This window comes from Zalophus californianus, chromosome 2 (assembly GCF_009762305.2).
Source record: "Zalophus californianus isolate mZalCal1 chromosome 2, mZalCal1.pri.v2, whole genome shotgun sequence".
NCBI classification, from domain to species: Eukaryota; Metazoa; Chordata; class Mammalia; order Carnivora; family Otariidae; genus Zalophus; species Zalophus californianus.
Window position 1 is genome coordinate 66,796,804 of NC_045596.1, and position 19,722 is coordinate 66,816,525.

General features: G+C 35.6%; 1 protein-coding gene across 19 annotated transcripts in view; it reads right to left on the minus strand.

Moving 5' to 3' along the window:
* SEC31A (SEC31 homolog A, COPII coat complex component) overlaps positions 1-19,722 on the minus strand; it is a 72,883-nt gene that overhangs the window by 27,365 nt on the left and 25,796 nt on the right. For 10 of the 19 annotated variants that reach the window (XM_027599979.2, XM_027599971.2, XM_027599968.2 and 7 more), the window contains 9 exons: positions 16,958-17,194; positions 15,890-15,964; positions 14,516-14,554; positions 13,944-14,021; positions 11,078-11,153; positions 10,476-10,654; positions 4,259-4,385; positions 2,750-2,895; positions 1,313-1,486 (listed from right to left, as the gene is read on the minus strand). In XM_027599979.2, coding sequence (XP_027455780.1) covers positions 1,313-1,486; positions 2,750-2,895; positions 4,259-4,385; positions 10,476-10,654; positions 11,078-11,153; positions 13,944-14,021; positions 14,516-14,554; positions 15,890-15,964; positions 16,958-17,194 — 1,131 coding nt within the window. The remainder of the gene's footprint in view (positions 1-1,312; positions 1,487-2,749; positions 2,896-4,258; positions 4,386-10,475; positions 10,655-11,077; positions 11,154-13,943; positions 14,022-14,515; positions 14,555-15,889; positions 15,965-16,957; positions 17,195-19,722) is intronic. The other 9 variants (XM_027599981.2, XM_027599975.2, XM_027599974.2 and 6 more) reach the window with 3 other exon arrangements.

Below are 19,722 nucleotides of genomic sequence, written 5' to 3' on the forward strand. Positions count from 1 at the left end.
GGAACACAGATATAAGTATTTTTACTCAATGAAATTACTCAAGGAAATTTATTGATAATTCCCTAGAACAGACAAAATACTGAAAACATTTAACTAAAAAAATCCATTAAAACAAAGTTAATAATAAAAAGTATAGAAATAAGAAAATATCTTCAAGGCTCAAAATTAAGCTCTGTCAGACACACAATATAGATATAAACATGGAAAACTGTCCTCAAATCCCACCCTAATTTCCACCCATGCTCTATTATTAAATTTAGGTTGCCCTCTTCTGTGCTTCCACAGCCCTACTACCTCTCTCACAGTATGTATCACTTTTGGAATTGTATGTTTACTTGTCTATATTCAGTTTGAGTTTGGAAACTCCCTCAGGAAAAGAATCCTGGCAATTGTGTCCATCACTATATAGTCAGTCACTTACTGAATTCCACTGCATTGAAAAAGCCCATTTTAATGGACACCAAATAAGGACACTAAATTAGAAATATAATTCTCTTTGCTTTCAGTACTTTAAAAATATACTTGCCCTGGCGCCTGGGTGGCTCAGGTGGTTAAGCGTTCGACTCTTGATTTCAGCTCAAGTCATTATCTCAGGGTTGTGGGTTGGAGCCTGGGCTCCACACTGGGCATGGAGCCTGCTTAGGATTCTCTACCTCTCTCTATGCCTCCCCACACCCCCACCCCAAACACACACACACACACACACACACACACACACACACACACACACACACACACGTCCCCAGAAAATATCAGACTGATCTATTCTCTACCTCTCTCTATGCCTCCCCACACCCCCACCCCAAACACACACACACACACACACACACACACACACACACACACACACACACACACACACACACACACACACACACGTCCCCAGAAAATATCAGACTGATCTATGTCTGGGGTGGCATTTTAAAACCACAACCCCATTTGTTTGGTTAAGTATTAAATATTTATAGCTTTTCAACACAGAAGATTCCTACAAAGAACCTTGTACGAAGAATCAGCATTTGGCTTAAGAAACAAAAAGTTGGTCCTTTCCCCATTTATTTTCCTCAAATACTATGCCCCTCAGTAGAAAGGGATCTATCACACAACCAGAGTATCCTATCTCTCTGATACAGTCTGGCTACACCTAAAATGATCCTTGAATAATTGTCAGTAATATTCACCTATACTCAGATGATAGAAATTCAACTGCTCTAAAACATTCTACCTACCAATATGTTTAATACTGATTGCTACCTACTGGACTCACCTTTATTCACATATTAAAAGAAGAAAAATGGTCAATTCTAATTACCTGGTTGGTGTTTTCAGGAAGAAAAGCCAAGGCTGCAGCAATACTGCCTTGGGCTGCCAACAAATTGGCATACTGACTCATCTTCTCAGCCAAAAGAACTCCTACAGTATTGGTGTCCATGGCTTGGGTGAGTTGTACAGCTTTTCGCAGGATGACAACTTTCTCAATAAGATCCTAAATAAGAAAAAGAAGGGAGAGAGAAGGAGAACCAAAGATACCAAGATGTATATGAAAGAAAGCAGGAAAAGATAAAGAGTTATGAAGGTTTCTAAAACCTACTAAAAGTACATCTTATTATTCTCTTTCTAAAAAACATTTGCAACAGCTGACCACAATTTAAGTAAACTGAAAAACAGTAAGGAGGAAGAAGGTCTCTTATTCATGGATAAGTCGTAGGTTACCACGTTCTAAATATCCTTAAACTGCCAGATACTTATCTTGTGAGTTAAAGTAGGCAAATATCCAAAGTGAAAGTGATAGACAGATAGCCAAAGGCAGAAGCTGGGTTCCAGCAGGTATAAAATGAACTATGACTAAAAATACCATACTAGCTACACTATAAAAACAGTACTACTATGAGGTGACCTCCAATGAGCTTACTATTTCAACCCAAAGTTTCTCATGTTGCTCTTTGATACCAATTATTTCAATAATGGGGAGCTTCAAGTATAAAGCACAAGAATATCCTACCTATCTGTCCTTCAAAGGTACATAGATCCAGAAGTATCAAGCAAGTGTGCTTTTTCTCAGAAGCACTTAGAAGGAAAGCCTTGATTTCCCACCAGATTTTTAGTTTCAATAGAGGGATCTTTAAAGTAACAACTCTATTGAGAAAATCTCTTTCCAGAGAGAAAAAAAAATATACTTGAATGAAATATTATGAGACTCTGCTGATTAAATGTTTGGAAAAAAAGATCTAAATATATAGTTGCTCAGTGACTGAGAAGAGTCCCCATATTTTTACCCCTCTTGCCCAGGTTGTAGTGCTATATGGGATTCCATTTACCTCTTACTTTCATTTTCTCTTAACCATGAATATCTTAATCTATTCTCTATTGGTACTGGGGATGCCTCCCATTCCTTGCCCACATTGCTTCTTTCCTTGCCCAAGACAGAGAGAGTCACCAGAGGCAGCGAGAGAGAAGCATGAGGAAAAAGAATTAACTCTAGGGCTGTTTTCATGCTACTGCCATCTGTTTCCCCCAATAAACTACCAAATTATAACCTTGATTTCATAAACAGTTGCGACCCCATTTTACCTATTCCATCATTTCATACTTTGTCCCTCCAAATATAGCTACAAAGACACATAAATTATCCAGCAAAAGAACTTCTAAAACACAGATAACGAAGGTGAAAGCAATGAATTTCTGGAACGAATCAATTTCTAGAATATAAGTAGGGTGAAAGACAACACAAAGTTTCAAAGATACTAACCTGAAGGGACAAAGGACTGCTTCCATCTTGAGCTTTAGTCCAACATGCAACTAGTTTCTCTACATTCCCTGCACAGATATAGCACAGACATGCTTGAGTCTGCAGGAGGCTATCACCTTCACTTTCAAGCCTGGTTCCCAAAAGATCTAAAGATCAAGAGGAAAACAAAGTAAGATTATACTCAAAGCAATCTATATATGAAATTGTAAGTAGGCCAATAATATTTTCAGAAGTATGAATTAAATTTCACAACCAATGAGCAGTAGATAAAAACAAAATCACTGTTATGTAAATGCTCAGTAAATATTTATTTGTTAAAAGAATGGAAGTGTGTAACTAACTGTATATAATAAACGGCTTGACAAGATTCTATATACCTAGCTATAGAATGACCTTCCATTAATCATATTAAAAAATAATGGGAACAATATTTGAACAGAAAAATCCTAATGAATATTTTTTTTTAAATGGTATCTTTGTTCTTTTTTTTTTTAAAGATTTTATTTATTTATTTAATTGACAGAGAGAGAGACAGCGAGAGAGGGAACACAAGCAGGGGGACTGGGAGAGGGAGAAGCAGGCTTCCTGCCAAGCAGGGAGCCCGATCCCACCACCCTGGGATCATGACCTGAGCCGAAGGCAGTCGCTTAACCAACTGAGCCACCCAGGCGCCCCCTAATGAACATTTAACTCCATTTCATCGTATCTGATGTTTGTGTAAGTAGTAGACTACAATATGGCACATTTGGAATGAACATCAATGGTAGGCAGGACTACTATAAATTACTTACAGTAATAAAGTTAATACCTTATAACTTTCATATTCTCATAATGCTTTCAAGGTAGCAAATGGTTGGTTGTTCTTGTACCAGCAGCCTAAAGCTTCTGTTCTTACAAATAAGGAGTATCATTCCTTAGCCACCAGTCTAGTCATGGCCTTTAATGGTAATTTTTAATTTCCATTCAAATGCTATAATTACTAATTTTATTAAGCTAATATTTTATTTATTTGACAGAGAGAGCGAGCACAAGCAGGGAGAGCAGCAGAGGTAAAGGGAGAAGCAGACTCCCCACTGAGCAGGGAGCCCAACATGGAGCTCGATCCCAGGACCCCAGGATCATGACCCAAGCAGAAGGCAAGCACTTAAATGACTGAGCCACCCAGGTGCCCCTATCAAGCTAATATTTATTAAGTGAAAGCTGCAATTTTACAAATAATAAACTAAGGCTTAGAAAGTAATCTTTCCTAGGTCAGACAGCTAGTAAGTGGCAGAGGCAAGATTCCAACTGTGATCTGCCTGAAACCAAAATCATTAAAAATAATGACTAGGTATGGAGAAATAATGTAGTTAATAATTCTGAGAAAAGCATTCAAATGAGAACTTCTTTTTCTTATGGAGTGATTAGTTGGTTTGCAAAAATTTCTAATAGTACCTCTCAGTAATTTTATTTAAAATATGCTATGCCATATACATAATATAAATATAACTATAAGGCTCATTTTCTTACCACAAAGGGCTGAAAATTCATCTGGTTTAGCATAAGTCAATACTGCAGCTAAAGCCTCTCTCCAATTTTTAAGGTCACAAGACTCAACAATTTCTTTCCAGTTCTTCATCACCACTGCAGTAATTAGCTTAAGAAAGGAAAATAAAGGGAGAATTAAAAGCCTTTGGTCTATTAGTAAAAATTAACTCTGGCTAATCAGTCATATCATTCAAAACTACTATTCAAAGTATTTCATGCAGAATAAAGCAGCAGCAAAGTGAAGTGTATCCTTGAACCAACTGACATAAAAGATGGTTATTATTTTTCCTCAAACAACATCAAAACAAACATATTTTATAAATAGGCTGGGAAGGAAAAGTATAGGGTGTTATCAAAACATTTAACAGGGAAACATGACCTGGTCTGATGGAGTACATGTGAGATAGGAAGTCAGAATTAACTTCCTCAAGAAAAAAACAGGTCAAGAAACAGGAAGATGGCAGAGGAGCAGGAGGACCCTAGGCTTACCTTGTCCTGTGAATACAACTAGGTAACTATCCAATTATCTTAAATACCCCAGAAGTCGAAAATGAGTCAAGGAACTCTCTCTCTCTCTCTCTCACACACACACACACACACACAGAGGATATAAAATATAATAACATATATAAACAATGGGGAGGAGAGGATAAAAGAATGAGTTCAAACAAACTAACATCAACTTCATACAGACTGCTATATGCAGAAGAGGCTAAACACAAACTTAATGGTAATGCTAGATCAAAAACTACTAAAAAACATGCAAGGAATAAAAAGAAAGAAATCCAAATGTATCACTAAAAAAAATTAGCAAAATGTGAAAAAAAGACAAGAAAGGATCAGAGAAAATCTCCAGGAACAACCACAAAACAAGTAATAAAATGGTAATAAATACATATCTATCAATAATTATTTTGAATGTAAATGGACTAAACACCTCAATTAAAAGACATGGGGTGTCAGAATGGATAAAAAAACAAGACCCATCTATATGCTGCTTATAAGAGACTCATTTTAGACCAAAAGACACCTGCAGATTGAAAGTGAGGGGGTGGAGAAACATTTGTCACACAAATGGACATCAAGAGGAAGTTGGAATAGCAGTATCAGACTAGACTTTAAAACAAAGATTGTAACAAGAGACAAAGGAGGACACTATATAATAATAAAGAGGACAATCCAACAAGAAGATAAAATAATTATAAATATTTATGCACCCAACATGGGAGTACCCAAATATATAAAACAATTAATAACAAACACAAAAGGAGTAATTGATAATAACACAAAAATAGTAGTTAACCCACTCACATCAACGGACAGATCTAAACAGAAAATCAACAGGGAAACAATAGCTTTGAATGACACACTGGATCAGATGGACTTAACAGATATATTCAGAACATTCCATCCTAAAACAGCAGAATACACATTCTTTTCAAGTGCACACAGAACATTCTCCAGAATTGGTCATATATTAGGTTACAAAACAGGCCTCAACAAATATAAAAAGAATGAAGTCATACTATGCACCTTTTCCGACCACAATGCTATTAAACTGGAAGTCAGCCACAAGAAAAAAATCTGGAAAGGTCACAAATACATGGGGGTTAAATAACATGCTACTGAACAATGAGTGGGTCAAATAGGAAATAAAAAAAAGAAATAAAAAAAAGTACAGGGAAACAAATGAAGATGAAAACACAATGGTCCAAAACCTCTGGGATGCAGCAAAGTGGTTCTAAGAGGGAAATAACGGGCCTACCTCAAGAAGCAAGAAAAATCTCAAATAAGCAACCTAAACTTACACTAAAAGAAGCTAGAAAAAGAACAACAAATGAAGCCTAAAGCCAGCAGAAGGAAGGAAACAATAAAGATTAGAGCAGAAATAAATGATATAGAAACTAAAAAAAGCAACAGAACAGATCAATGAAACCAGGAGTTGGTTCTTTTGAAAACATTAATAAAACTGATAAACTTTTTTTTTTTAAGATTTTATTTATTTATTTGACAGAGAGAGACACAGCGAGAGAGGGAACACAAGCAGGGGAGTGGGAGAGGGAGAAGCAGGCTTCCCGCTGAGCAGGGAGCCCGATGCGGGGCTTGATCCCAGGACCCTGGGATCATGACCTGAACTGAAGGCAGACACTTAACGATTGAGCCACCCACGCGCCCCAAAACTGATAAACTTCTAGCAAGACTTATCAAAAAGAAAAGAGAAAGGACCCAAATAAGTAAAATCACAAATGAGAGAGGAGAAGTAACAACCAACACCACAGAAATACAAGAAATTATAAGAGAATATTATGAGAAACTATATGCCAACAAATTGGACGACCTAGAAGGAACAGGTAAACTCCTAGAAACATAAATTACCAAAACTGAAAAAGGAAGAAATAGAAAATAGGAAATTTGAACAGACCAATAACCAGCAATGAAACTGATTCAGTAAGCAAAAAACTCCCAAAAAACAAAAGTCCAGGACCAGATGGCATAGGCAAATTCTACCAAACATTTAAAGAAGAGTTAATATCTATTCTTCTCAAACTTCCAAAAAATAGAAAAGAAAACTTCGAAATTCATTCCATGAGGACAGCATTACCCTGATACCAAAACCAGATGAAGATACCAGAAAAAAGAACTATAGGTGCGCCCGGGTGGCTCAGTTGCTTGAGCATCCAGCTCTTGGTTTCAGCTCAGGTCGTGATCTCAGGGTTGTGAGATCGGGCCCCATGTAGAGCTCTGTGCTCAGCGCAGAGTCTGATTGTCCCTCTCCTTCTGCTCCTCCTCCCACTCACACACTCTCTTTCTCAAAAAAATAATAAATAAAATCTTAAAAAAAAAAAAAAAAACCACAGGCAGATGCAAAAAAAATCTTCAACAGAATACTAGCAAACTGAATCCAACAATACATTAAAAAAAAAATCATTCATCATGATCAAATAGGATTTATTCCTGGTTGCAAGGGTGGCTCAATATTCGCAAATTAATCAATATGATACATGACATCAGTAAGACAAAGGATAAGAACCATATGATCCTTTCAGTAGATGCAGAAAAAAGCATTTGACAAGGTATATCCATTCATGATAAAAACCCTCAGTAAAGTAGGTTTAGAGGGAACACACATCAACATAATAAAGGCCGTATGTGAAAATTCACAGGTAATATCATCCTAAATGGGGAAAAACTGAGGGCATTTTCTCTATGGTCAGGAACAAGACAAGGATGTCCACTCCCACTACTTTTATTCATTATAGTACTGGATGTTCTAGCCTCAGCAATCAGACAACAAAAAGAAATAAAAGCCATCCAAATTGGCAAAGAAGTCAAACTTTCACTATTTGCAGATGACATGATCCTCTACGCAGAAAACCCAAAGATTCCACCAAAAAATTGCTAGAACTGATACAGGAATTTAGTAAAGCCACAGGATACAAAATCAAGGTACAGAAATCTGTTGCACTTCTATACATCAATAATGAGGGAGTAGAAAGAGAAATTAAGGAATCAATCCCATTCACAACTACACCAAAAATAGTAAGATACCCAGGAATAAACCTAACCAAAGAGGTAAAAGACCTGTACTCTGAAAACTATAAAACAGTGATGAAAGAAATTGAAGATGACACAAAGAAATGGAAAGATATTCCATGTTCATGGATTGGAAGAACAAATATTGTTAAAATGTCTGTGCTACCCAAAGCAATCTATACATTTAACATAATCCCTATCAAAATACCAACAGCATTTTCCACAGAGCTAGAACAATAATCCTAAAATTTGTATGGAACCACAAAAGACCCTGAATAGCCAAAGCAATCTTGAAAAAGAAAAGCAAAGCTGGAGGCATCACAATTCTGGACTTCAAGGTATATTACAAAGCTGTAGTCATCAAGACAGCATGGTACTGGCATAAAAACAGATATATAGATCAATAGAACAGAAAATCCAGAAATGAACCTACAACTATATGGTCAACTAATCTTCGACAAAGCAGGAAAGAATATCCAATGGCAAAAAAAAGTCTCTTCAACAAATGATGTTGGGAAAATTGGACAGCAACATGCAAAAGAATAAACTGGACCACTTTTTTATACCATACACAAAAATAAATTCAAAATGGATGAAAGACCTAAATATAAGACAAGAATTCATAAAAATCCAAGGGGAGAACACAGGCTGTAACCTTTTTGACATAGGCTGTAGCAACTTCTTTCTAGATACGTCTCCTGAGGCAAGGGAAATGAAAGCAAAAATAAACCATTAGGACTTCGTCAAAATAAAAACCTTCTGCACAGCAAAGGACAATCAACAAAACTAAAAGGCAACCATGGAATGGGAGAAGATACTTGCAAATGACATATCTGATAAAGGGTTAGTATCCAAAATATATAAAAAACTGATATAGCTCAACCTCCCACAAATAATCCAATTAAAAAATGGGCAGAAGACATGAATAGCCATTTTTCCAAAGAAGACAGATGGCTAACAGACACATGAAAAGATGCTCAACATCACTCATCATCAGGGAAATACAAATCAAAACTACAATGAGATATCACCTCACCCCTGTCAGAATGGCCAAAATTAACAACACAGGAAACAACAGATATTGGCAAGGATGTAGAAAAAGGGGAACCCTCATGCACTGTTGGTGGGAATGCAAGCTGGTGCAGCTACTGTGGAAAACAGAAGGGTGGTTCCTCAGAAAGTTAAAAATAGAACTAGCCTATGATCCAGCAATTGCACTACTAGGTATTTACCTAAAGGATACAAAAATACTGATTTGAAGGGATAAATGCACCCTGATGTTTTCAGCAGCATTATCAACAATCGCCAAATTATGGAAAAAGCCCAAATTGTCCACTGACTGATGAATGGATAAAGAAGAGGTGGTATATACAAACAATGGAATATTACTGAGCCATAAAAAAAGAATGAAATCTTGCCATGTGCAATGACGTGGATGGAGCTAAAGAGTATTATGTTATGCAAAATAAGTCAGTCAGAGAAAGACAAATACCATATGATTTCACTCATATGTGGAATTTAAGAAACAAAACAAATAAACAAAGGGGAAAAAGAGAGAGGGGCAAACCCAGGAAGAAAGTCTTAACTATAGAGAACAAACTGATGATTACCAGAAGGAAGGTGGATGAAATAGGTGATGGGGATTAAGGAGTACACCAGGTATTGTACGGAAGTGCTGAATCACTAAATTGTACACCTGAAACTACTATTATGCTGTATGTTAACTAACTTGAATTTAAATTAAAACAAAAAAAAGAAAAGAAAAAAAACCCACGACATTCCAGGTCAAGGGAACACGAGGTGCAAAGTCCCAAGGGAGAAAGGCACATAGAGTGTCTGAGGAACTGAAAGGCAGCCAGTGTGGCTGAAAGATAAAAGGGAGGGAGTGACATGAGATAAGGCAGGGGAGACTGACAGCAACCAATGCTGATAGGACTGAACACTGAGACAACTTTTATGGAAAGAAATTTAGTAACATTAAGCAGGGCCTTAAAAATATTCAGACTCTCTGCACCAAAAATTCCTTTCCTAGGACTTACAGCCTCATTAAATAATTAGAGATCACATAAAATCCTTGGGCACAACAAAGATGTTTATCACTATCTTATCTGTATTAGGAAAATATTAGAAACTGCCTAAACACCTCAATAGTAAGAGAAATAATATATCCTTACCATAAAACATTATAGAGCAATTAAAAATTTTTGTAAGACTCTAATGAAATGGTAAACCATTTACAATGTAAGTGGCAATATCTATAAGCAAAACTACACGCATATATACACATATATGGGCCTGATTCTGTTTTTAAAAATTCTACAAATACATAGAAAGAGGTACAAAGGGTATGTACTAATTTGATGGAAGAATCATAATTTTAAAATTAATTATTTTTATCTTTATATTTTTCTATATTCTAACTTTTCTACAATAAAAAAATGAAAGTACTTTTCATTAAAAAAGTTATATACACAAAGTACAAAAAATAAAAATAATAACAGTGCCAAACTATCGACAATAACTATTTCTGGTTCAAGGAATTATGACTGGGTTTTTTGTTCTTTACTGCTTTTTGCATTTCAGTTATCTTTAGTAAGACTGTATTGCTTTTATAAGTGTTATAACAGGTAAATGTTACAGTTTATCTATTTTTAAAATAACATACCCTGGTAATTTTGCTTTGGGATTTTGCAAAATATTTTTTCTGCGTTTGAGCCAAGAGTTCTTGTCCACCTGCTATGGCCAATATAATGGCATCAGCCATACGGTTATCATGTAAACAAAGGTCAACGGCACTCTCAAAGTTACCCGTCAGCAAAGCCTGAGTAATTAAACCATCAATATCTGCAATGAGGAATAATACATCCAAGTTAAATAAAGTTTTTGTTACAAGAAAAGAATCCTATACATATCAATTTTTACATGTACACACAAAGGAAAAAACAATGCTAACTTCTGAATATTACTAGTGGATTAATTTCTAACACAAGTTTTTGAGGTCTATGGAAATATACTGAGATGCATGTAAGTAAAATCAGGTAAAATAACACATCTTTCAGATTCTTTAAACTGGAGTAATAGAGATTGTCATACAGTTTTTTATCACAGAGATGTCAGAACATACCACTATCTCCAAGAGACCGATAACATATACTAAATAACTGAGTTCTTCTTTTCAACCCTCTACCACTTGCGACAAAACATTTGTAACCTAAACTTAGAGACTATTTGCTTTCAAATAGCTAAAAATCAAAATGAAAAAATTACCGCCACTGATGGAGATGTTAAACGTTCCTCTTGCTGATGGTAGAAATTCAGATTCTTGTTTTCCCTCTTTAATGCACTAAAGAGATGGAAAGGACAGCAATTTAGCCAGAATGAAACTGGAATAATTTACTGGCAAAACAAGATTTATATATGATTATTCACCTACTAACTAGATCACATGCCAAGTATTCCAGAAAAGTTCTCAGATCCAAGACTTTCCTAAGTATTAACTCCCATTATACAATCATAAATAAAATACAAGGTTATCAGGAATAATTTTTTTTTAAGATTTTATTTATTTATTTGACAGAGAGAGACATAGCGAGAGCAGGAACACAAGCAGGGGGAATGGGAGAGGGAGAAGCAGGCTTCCCGCAGAGCAGGGAGCCCAATGTGGGACTCAATCCCAGGATCCTGGGATCATGACCTGAGCCAAAGGCAGACGCTTAATGACTGAGCTACCCAGGCGCCCAATCAGGAATAATGTTAAAAAAAAACCTTAAGGGTACATAATCTATTACTGGTAGCTCAGAAATTACTGAAGAATCTTTGTTTTCTTAGATACTTCAAATAAAAATAGCCTGAAACATGCAAAGTACACGTTTTTAATTTTACTGTATTTAGATTTTAAAACAACCCTGCTGCTATACATCTAAAATTTTCTACATGTCTAGGGCGCCTGGGTGGCTCAGTTGGTTAAGCGACTGCCTTCGGCTCAGTCATGATCCTGGAGTCCCAGGATTGAGTCCCGCATCGGGCTCCCTGCTCAGCAGGGAGTCTGCTTCTCCCTCTGACCCTACCCCCCTCATGTGCTCTCTCTCTCTCACTCTCTCTCAAATAAATAAAATCTTAAAAAATATAAAATAAAATTTTCTACATGTCTAAAAATTTCTGTCCGATCATTAGGTTTAGTAATAAGGTCTTTTTATTTTAATTGAACCAGTCTTGAAAAAAAAATCACCTGGTGCCCTTGTACCAATGCTACATAAAAGACTATATGAACCTACTCAAATTCAATTGCAGATTTTGTATTCTCTTAAATTAGTCATACCTGCAATAGCAGGTTGGTCTGGTAAAAAGATACACAGTTCTGTTATAAACTCCCGAGACTACCTGTAAGACTGAGTAAACTCCTGAGACTACCTGTAAGACTGAGTAAAAAGAAACATAAGGAAGGCACATTGCTGGCAAATAGTTTAAATGCTTTCTATGTATAAAAATTCACAAGAAGACAAAAATAAATTGTATCAGAGATGACAGAGAAATTCTGAAAGAAAAACATAGTTGTCTTGCATGAGATAAAATACCTATCTTCTGTGATCGCATTACCTACACATCTGAATGTGAGTGCCTAGTGTTCAAAGTCAGGGGCATTTTTGGATTGGGGAATTTTAGTGCAGGGCACAACGTAGCATCATCTGTAAATAATGCTTAATTAGTTAATACTATTACAGGAGAATAACCATAACCTTAATTCTTTCCCTAACCAAAGAGAAGCATTTTAGAACTTTAAAAGCTCAAATTAAAAAATTTTAGAGCTTAAGTTATTCACATTAATAAATAAATCAAATAGATCTGATTATATTTACCTACTAAAAAACCTTTTCTTTTTTTTTAACTCACAATTTTTCAAATTTGTCTTCGAAGAAACAATTAATAAACCCTCATTCATGGACTTCTGAAATACCACGCTGAAAAAACAGCTTATTACACATTGAGTATTTTCAATATATAAACTATTATATCTGATAAATAGCATCATCAAGGTAAAGGGGAAGATTTTACCACCCTAAACAAAATTTTTTTAAATACTCTGAAAGTACACATTGGTGACTATCATTTTGTTAAATACATATTATTCTGATCTATTGATTCATAGGTGTATTTCCAAATGGTCCTCTATTTGATAATACATAGTTGATCTAGTTGTACATAGATGAAAGTACGTTCCTTCAATGTATCCTACAATTCTGAATAGGTATTACCAAAATCAGTTCAAATCTTTCCAAAGATTTTACTCATAGTCTTTATTCTCAGGTTAAATAAATGTTAGATCTACTTCTATGGGAAGTGTTTTTTAATAATTATCTTGTGAAAGTCTGAATTTACTGATGAATTATTCTTATAACTTAGCTAAGGATTGTAAGAAACATTCTATAGTTAGGGTATCTCATATCAGAAAGAACAATGAAAAGGCCAAAGATGAGATGAGAAATAAGAACTTGTTGATTAATTTTCCAAGATGAAATATAACTAGAAAGCAAGAAAAGTACAGAATTATTTAGTAATGGTTAAAAAAACCCCAGAAAAACAAAAGGAAAAAAATTAATGATACAACTCTGTGTTCAAGGACTCTTTTTAACGGGTTATAAAAATTGTCAACTACAACTCGTGACACATTTATCATGACAATCAATAAATCATGACAGTTTATTTAGTGAAAAATTCTAGACCTGGATTCAAAGTTCAAGACTAATCTAGAAGCCTCTGCCACTGATAGCAGGCCCTAAATATTAATGTGTCAAGAAAAAACATTAACTTTACATGCAATGTATTGTGGATTTCTGAGTAAGATCTCTTTTCATTTTGACATGCTGATATCCATCTGACCAAATTAAGTCAATCTCATGTCAACTGTTAATTTTAAAATATATAATCCTGAAGCTAGTTCAAAGAACTAAAGATTTCATAGATGATACTTCTGTCAAACAAGTAAACAGATTCCTACCCCAAAAATCTCTAAGAAAACAATATATTCCAACTTCATTTTGGAACAAGTAGTTACGCAAATTTTCCATATTTCAGTGTGAGATAAACAAATATCACATATTTTCCCAATGTAATTAAAAAGGAAAGAAATAAGTACCTCTCCCAAGAGCTGCTCTTCAGCAGCGGGGCTCTCCTCCCCATCACTCTGTGCTACTTGGTCAGAATCTTTAAGAGCCTTTGGTACACAAAACAATTACAAGGGAAGTTGAGAATGTAGCATTAAATGAGTATTAGTGACGTAGAAAGACAAAAGACCCAACCAACAACATTCAGAGCTAGTTTAACCCTAAGAAGCAACACTAAGTAAACTGATTTAAGAAACACTATCAGAGGAAAAGCAAAGAGCCATTATTACTAAGACCTTCCTTTTTTTCCTACCAAATGTCCCCCAGGAACAAAGATCTTAACCTCAAGTATCTGAGCAGTCACTGATACTGTTTTTCCTCTTTTGCAAAATTCAAGTATCATCAAGAGAAAGGAATGAATACTCTCTACCAGCTAAACTTATACTATTTTAAAATGAGAATTCACGTATTAAAATATCTACAATCAGCATTTATTTTTACACTGTAAAGCAATAAAACAGACACATTTCTTAAATTATATTTCCTTCTGTGTTATAACCTAGACCAAATTTTGGAAGGTAGCTATTTTTAAAGGCCTTCTTACCACATCGGGTCCATCCACCTTGTTCAAGGCCAAAGCAATCTGAAATAAAAACAACAACTCACCTACTACATGGAATTCTATTTCAACGCATATAGCAAATGCTCACCTCTTTCTCCATTTTCATTGGCAAAAATCCACCAAATTTCAGATTGGGGATGGGGTGTTTAAGGAGAGAATAAAATCTGCTATTCAATCACAAACCTAACCTCAAAACAAGCATGTTTTCTTCTACTTTCCTTTAAATAACAATAATTAATTAAAAAAAATTTCTTCAAGTACACACTACCAAAAAGAACTATTAGAAGTATTTTGACAATCAGATTCTTTTTCCTCATTTTTGCTATTAGGTATTTAGTAAAACTTTCATATTAACCTTTTACAAACCTGTAAAAGTTATAGCACCAAGAAGTTCAGACTAGTAATAAAATTAAATGTAAAAAAACTAAAGGAATGAGCAAAGACACACAGCCGGTAAGCGGTGGGCCTGTGATGTGACATCTTCAATGTGCCTGGCCCTGCTCAGAGTGTGCAGTATCTAAGCTGTACCTCGTATGTGGCAATCTTCAATGCTACAGAAAACTTCAGTCACTTTCAAAGAAAAAAGGGCTAATAATAATTACACAAAGAATCTAAAATACCTCCTTCAATGTTTCCAAAGTCAGAGAGGTTTTCGTGCTGTTCATGTCAATATTGTGGAATGATTAATAATGAAGCCCCTCTTTGAGAACAAAACTGTGTAACTGGAATATGACTTTCTCTTTTTAAAAGGGAATCTTTTTCTAAGTTAAAAAATTAAGTGACTCAGTGGGACTTTTGTTTATTCAGGTTCAGTACAATAAATTGCCCTTGTTCCAAAATATTTATTAGCTATTTGTCAGCTGGACAAACTCCATACAGAGTTTGGGAACGTGGGCTAAAGGCATGAACAGCAAGGGTAGAAAACTGTGGTAATCTGAACCAGTACTCTATTTTTCATCACTTAAGCTGTAGTGAACATGGGATGGTCTCTAACAGTTCTCTCGTTTTCTTTTCCCCCAGGGCCATTGGTTACGCACACTCTTAAAATCCAAGTGTTATTTCCAGTGTTTGAAGTTGATAGCCTCTTATCTTTCAAGACCCAATTCTACCTGATACGACACAGCTTTTAAATCAAGTTTGGAGTCAAGGTGGTTCTGGCAGTTTTTAAATCCAGGTACAAGGTGGAATTACACATTTAATAATATGTATTTGGAATTCTGGCAACCAAACACAAATTCTTATTAAATATTTATTGAATGATTTGAGATTATCTGTATAGAAGTTTATAAGAACACTTAGGCTACATAAATATTTTACTTGCATAAGCACAGCCTTTTAACTTTTGCAGAAATTTACCTTCTTTCCTAGGTCTTCTTTTCTGTATCCTAGAAGTTCAAGGTATTTTCCCCGAGAATCATCCTCAAAGTTCACCTTTAAAGAAGACATAATCTTGAAATACAGACCTGCCTTTAAATTTTTTTTCTGCCTTTAAATTTTTAATTACTTGATCAAATTCCTAGTAGAATTATTAAAAATTATCAAAAATAAAGTCTACTAAAGTCTACTGTTACCAACGAAAGCTTTCTATATCTATTACGTAGAAGGCTCAGTTTAAGAAAGCATCCCCAAAATAGTTTCCTTTAATAGGTTACTTCTTAAAATAGTAAGTATACTAGTAATTAATTAACCTTGTTGAATAAAGCTTACTTTTATTTTTTAAGTAAGCTCCATGCCTACTGTGGGGCTTGAACTTATGACCCCGAGATCAAGAGTCGAATGCTCTACTGACTGAGCCAGCCAGGCGCCCCAAAGCTTACTTTTAAACTATAATTTTTGTAAATACAAGCTAACTCATGTCCAGTGGTTATATGCATGCAAAACCTGACACTCTCTGGAACACGAAATGTCCTAAAACTCTTTCCCCAAATTAATAATTACAAAATATAAAATTCTATTAATTTTATAATTTAACCTTATTGTATTTAAGCTCTCTTTGGAAAATTCAGTATCAAGAAACAGACATCCCAGTGGAGGAAAAATGACCAACCAGAAAACTCTTATTTCCTACTGTCATAAATGCAACTCAGTAAAAGGAATGAGAAATGCCTCCAACCTCTCTCCCCTGTAACTCTTCCCTCTTTTCCCATTTTCCTTAATTGGATCTACTCAGAAATTAAATATTGTTACTATTATATCATTTTTCACTTATTAAAAAAAGTACTTCATATTAGGCTCTTCAAAGCAGAGAGGGAAGAACTCTTGTCATAAAACTATGGTCATGTGCTCTTCATAAGGTTTCTTTAATGTCATCAGGAAGCTCCTGAAATCACAATCTTGCAATAATTTTTTCATAAGAACAGACTGAGAATACAATGGGAATAGTTAAATTTGCAGATAACGAAATTGTTTTAATCTCAACTTTACCTTCAAAAAGGACCATACATTTTTCTCAAACTCAGTCTGAGAAGCATCAATCTTTTTCTGACAATAACTGACAAATCCTTGCGACTGCACGACTTGCTGAAGTTGGTCCGATCGGCTGAGGAATTCTTTTTCTGTTACCACCTGACTGATGAACACATGGTGTTGCTGTTGCTGCTGCTCAGCTCCCTGCTGGGCCTGTACTCTGACATTCTCAAAGGTAACCAGTTTGCCTCCAAACTATGAAAGAAAAAATGAACAAAGTCAGTTTGAACCATGAGGAGAAGGCCGAAAAACCTGCTAATGGAAAGAACTATGGTCTCACTTTGGATCAAATTAGCTGATATGGTCTCCCATACTCCACAATCTGACCCCAGCCTTCGATCACTACTCTTCTTCATACCACCTACCTTCTAGATAAAATGTACTATTTACTGTGCCCCAGTTTCTCACCTACTTGTTTTTACTAACTTTCACATACTCAACGTTACTTCTCTTTAAGTCCCGGGCAAATGCCACCTCTTCCACCTCGGGTGCCCTCCATATATTATAGATTTCTTTTGATTCAACTACTAGCTTCTGTGTATTTGCCTCACCTTCTGTTCTCGGCTCTAAGTTTTAAAGGGTGGCAGAATATGCCCCTCCAAGATGTGCCATTTGGCATAAGGACTATTTTGAGCTAAGGACTACTTGAAAAACAGCAGGAAATAAGGGCACCCTAACCTCCTCTTTTCTTTCTGAAAGCAGGAGATGCAACTCCCATGTGACAGCTGCCCTCTCTATACCAGGCGGAAAGAAACATTCTTATCACCAGAGAAGAGAGAAATCTGTACAAACAGACCTTGTTAAGTAACAATTACCTCCCTTTAGCCTCTCTAAATATTTTATTATTTAGATAATAAATAATACCACTACTTTTCCACAACTGCCGTTCTTTTTTCAACCTACTATATAAGCACTTAGATTTTGCCACTTGTTTGTGTTTTCATTTCCCAATGGGGGCCCAGGTATACATAAAAATCTGTATGCTTTTCTCCTGTTAATTTGTCTTATATCAATTTAATTCTCAGGTCCAGGTGAAAACCCCAGGAGGGCAGATGCAAAGTTCTGCCCCCCCTATACATAAGGATTGTGGTTCTGTATCTACTTTATTTTTTTATCTCCTACAGTACCCAATATCTTGTATATAGCAAGTAAACAGTTACTATCTGATTAATATATTTATACAAATAAATATAGGTAAAGAAGGAAACACAGGACCAAATCTGGTTCTTTATAATCAGTAATTTTTGTGTAAGGATTACTGTTTTTATGTAAACTGAAATACCAACAAAACATAAACCACTAACCTTAAGGAATTTATTTATTTATTAAAAAGATTTTATTTATTTATCTGACAGAGAAAGACACAGCGAGAGAGGGAACACAAGCAGGGGGAGTGGGAGAGGGAGAAGCAGGCCCCCCGCTGAGCAGGGAGCCCAATGTGGGACTCGATCCCAGGACTCTGGGATCATGACCTGAGCCGAAGGCAGACACTTAACGACTAAGCCACCCAGGCGCCCTATCCTTAAGGAATTTAACATGAGAATAAAACTGGACACAACAGGCACCTGTAAGTTCTAAATGAGATGCAGATAATACCACACATCATATGAACTTCACAGCTTAAGGGCAAGTGGGTTTCCCCACGTTTAGGGAAGCTGGTGAAAACTGCACCCCCCAGAAGCAAGACTGTGTTTCACAAGAGGATTATGCTTATTCATTTACCTGCTTCTGTGTAATAGTATTATAATATTATATAATTATAATGTACGTGCTTTGTTAATTAATTGAATTTAAATTTAATTATAAAAATTAAAAAAGCAGCGTAAAAAATTATGTAAGTGCTTCTTGTCAGCCATCATTTTTTCAAACCAACCAAAACAAATATGGAAAACTTAAATATCTTAACAATATAAAAATAATGTAATTTACAAAAATTGGCAGAAATAAAACATTTGGAAAGGAAAAAATTGGAAAAACTGGAAGGAAGTATATAATTGCACTAATTTAATATTGAATAGAAGAGTTTCAATTAGTACCATATGAAGCTGATATACTGAGACATGGATGTTTAGGTAAATTATTTACATTTATAAAGATAATCACAAAAGAACACGTAACCGAAAGATATTTGAGAAGGACACTGACATTCTACCCCCCCTCATGTTCACAGAGAGGGCATTTTCCTTATACTCCGTAAGAGGAACTAACAGGAGGAACACTTCCAGCCTTTCTCTGTCCTTCACACTGCCCTGGGAAAGGACTGACTGACGTTCCTCAGGAAAGAAATGAAGCATGCTTACATCAGCTCTTCAGGGCTTTTTACAGTTGTCTTCCCACCTAGAGCAATAGTCCATGTGGATAAGCTGCCTGCACCTTCAAGGAAAGCCCTACAGTACCTAGATTTGCCTGTAACTTGGTTAGTAAGGCAGCCTAATACAGACGCAAAGCTAAAAACATGTTTATTAAATCAGATCCTGGGGATATAGAGGCAAACAAAACAGCCCAGCTCTCACAGAGTCTTCTATGTTCTAGTTTGTTACAAGGCCCACTATGATTAGACATCTAAACTGTAGCCTCCAATCTAGCTTATGGCAGCACTAAAGTTGATACTTTGATTCTCCATCTCTCTTACTCCGTTCTAAACTCAGAAGAGTGTTATTGTCTTTATAATACTCCAATACTAGCGAGGGGAGGGGAAAGATGTTCACTTCTCATTTCTAAGA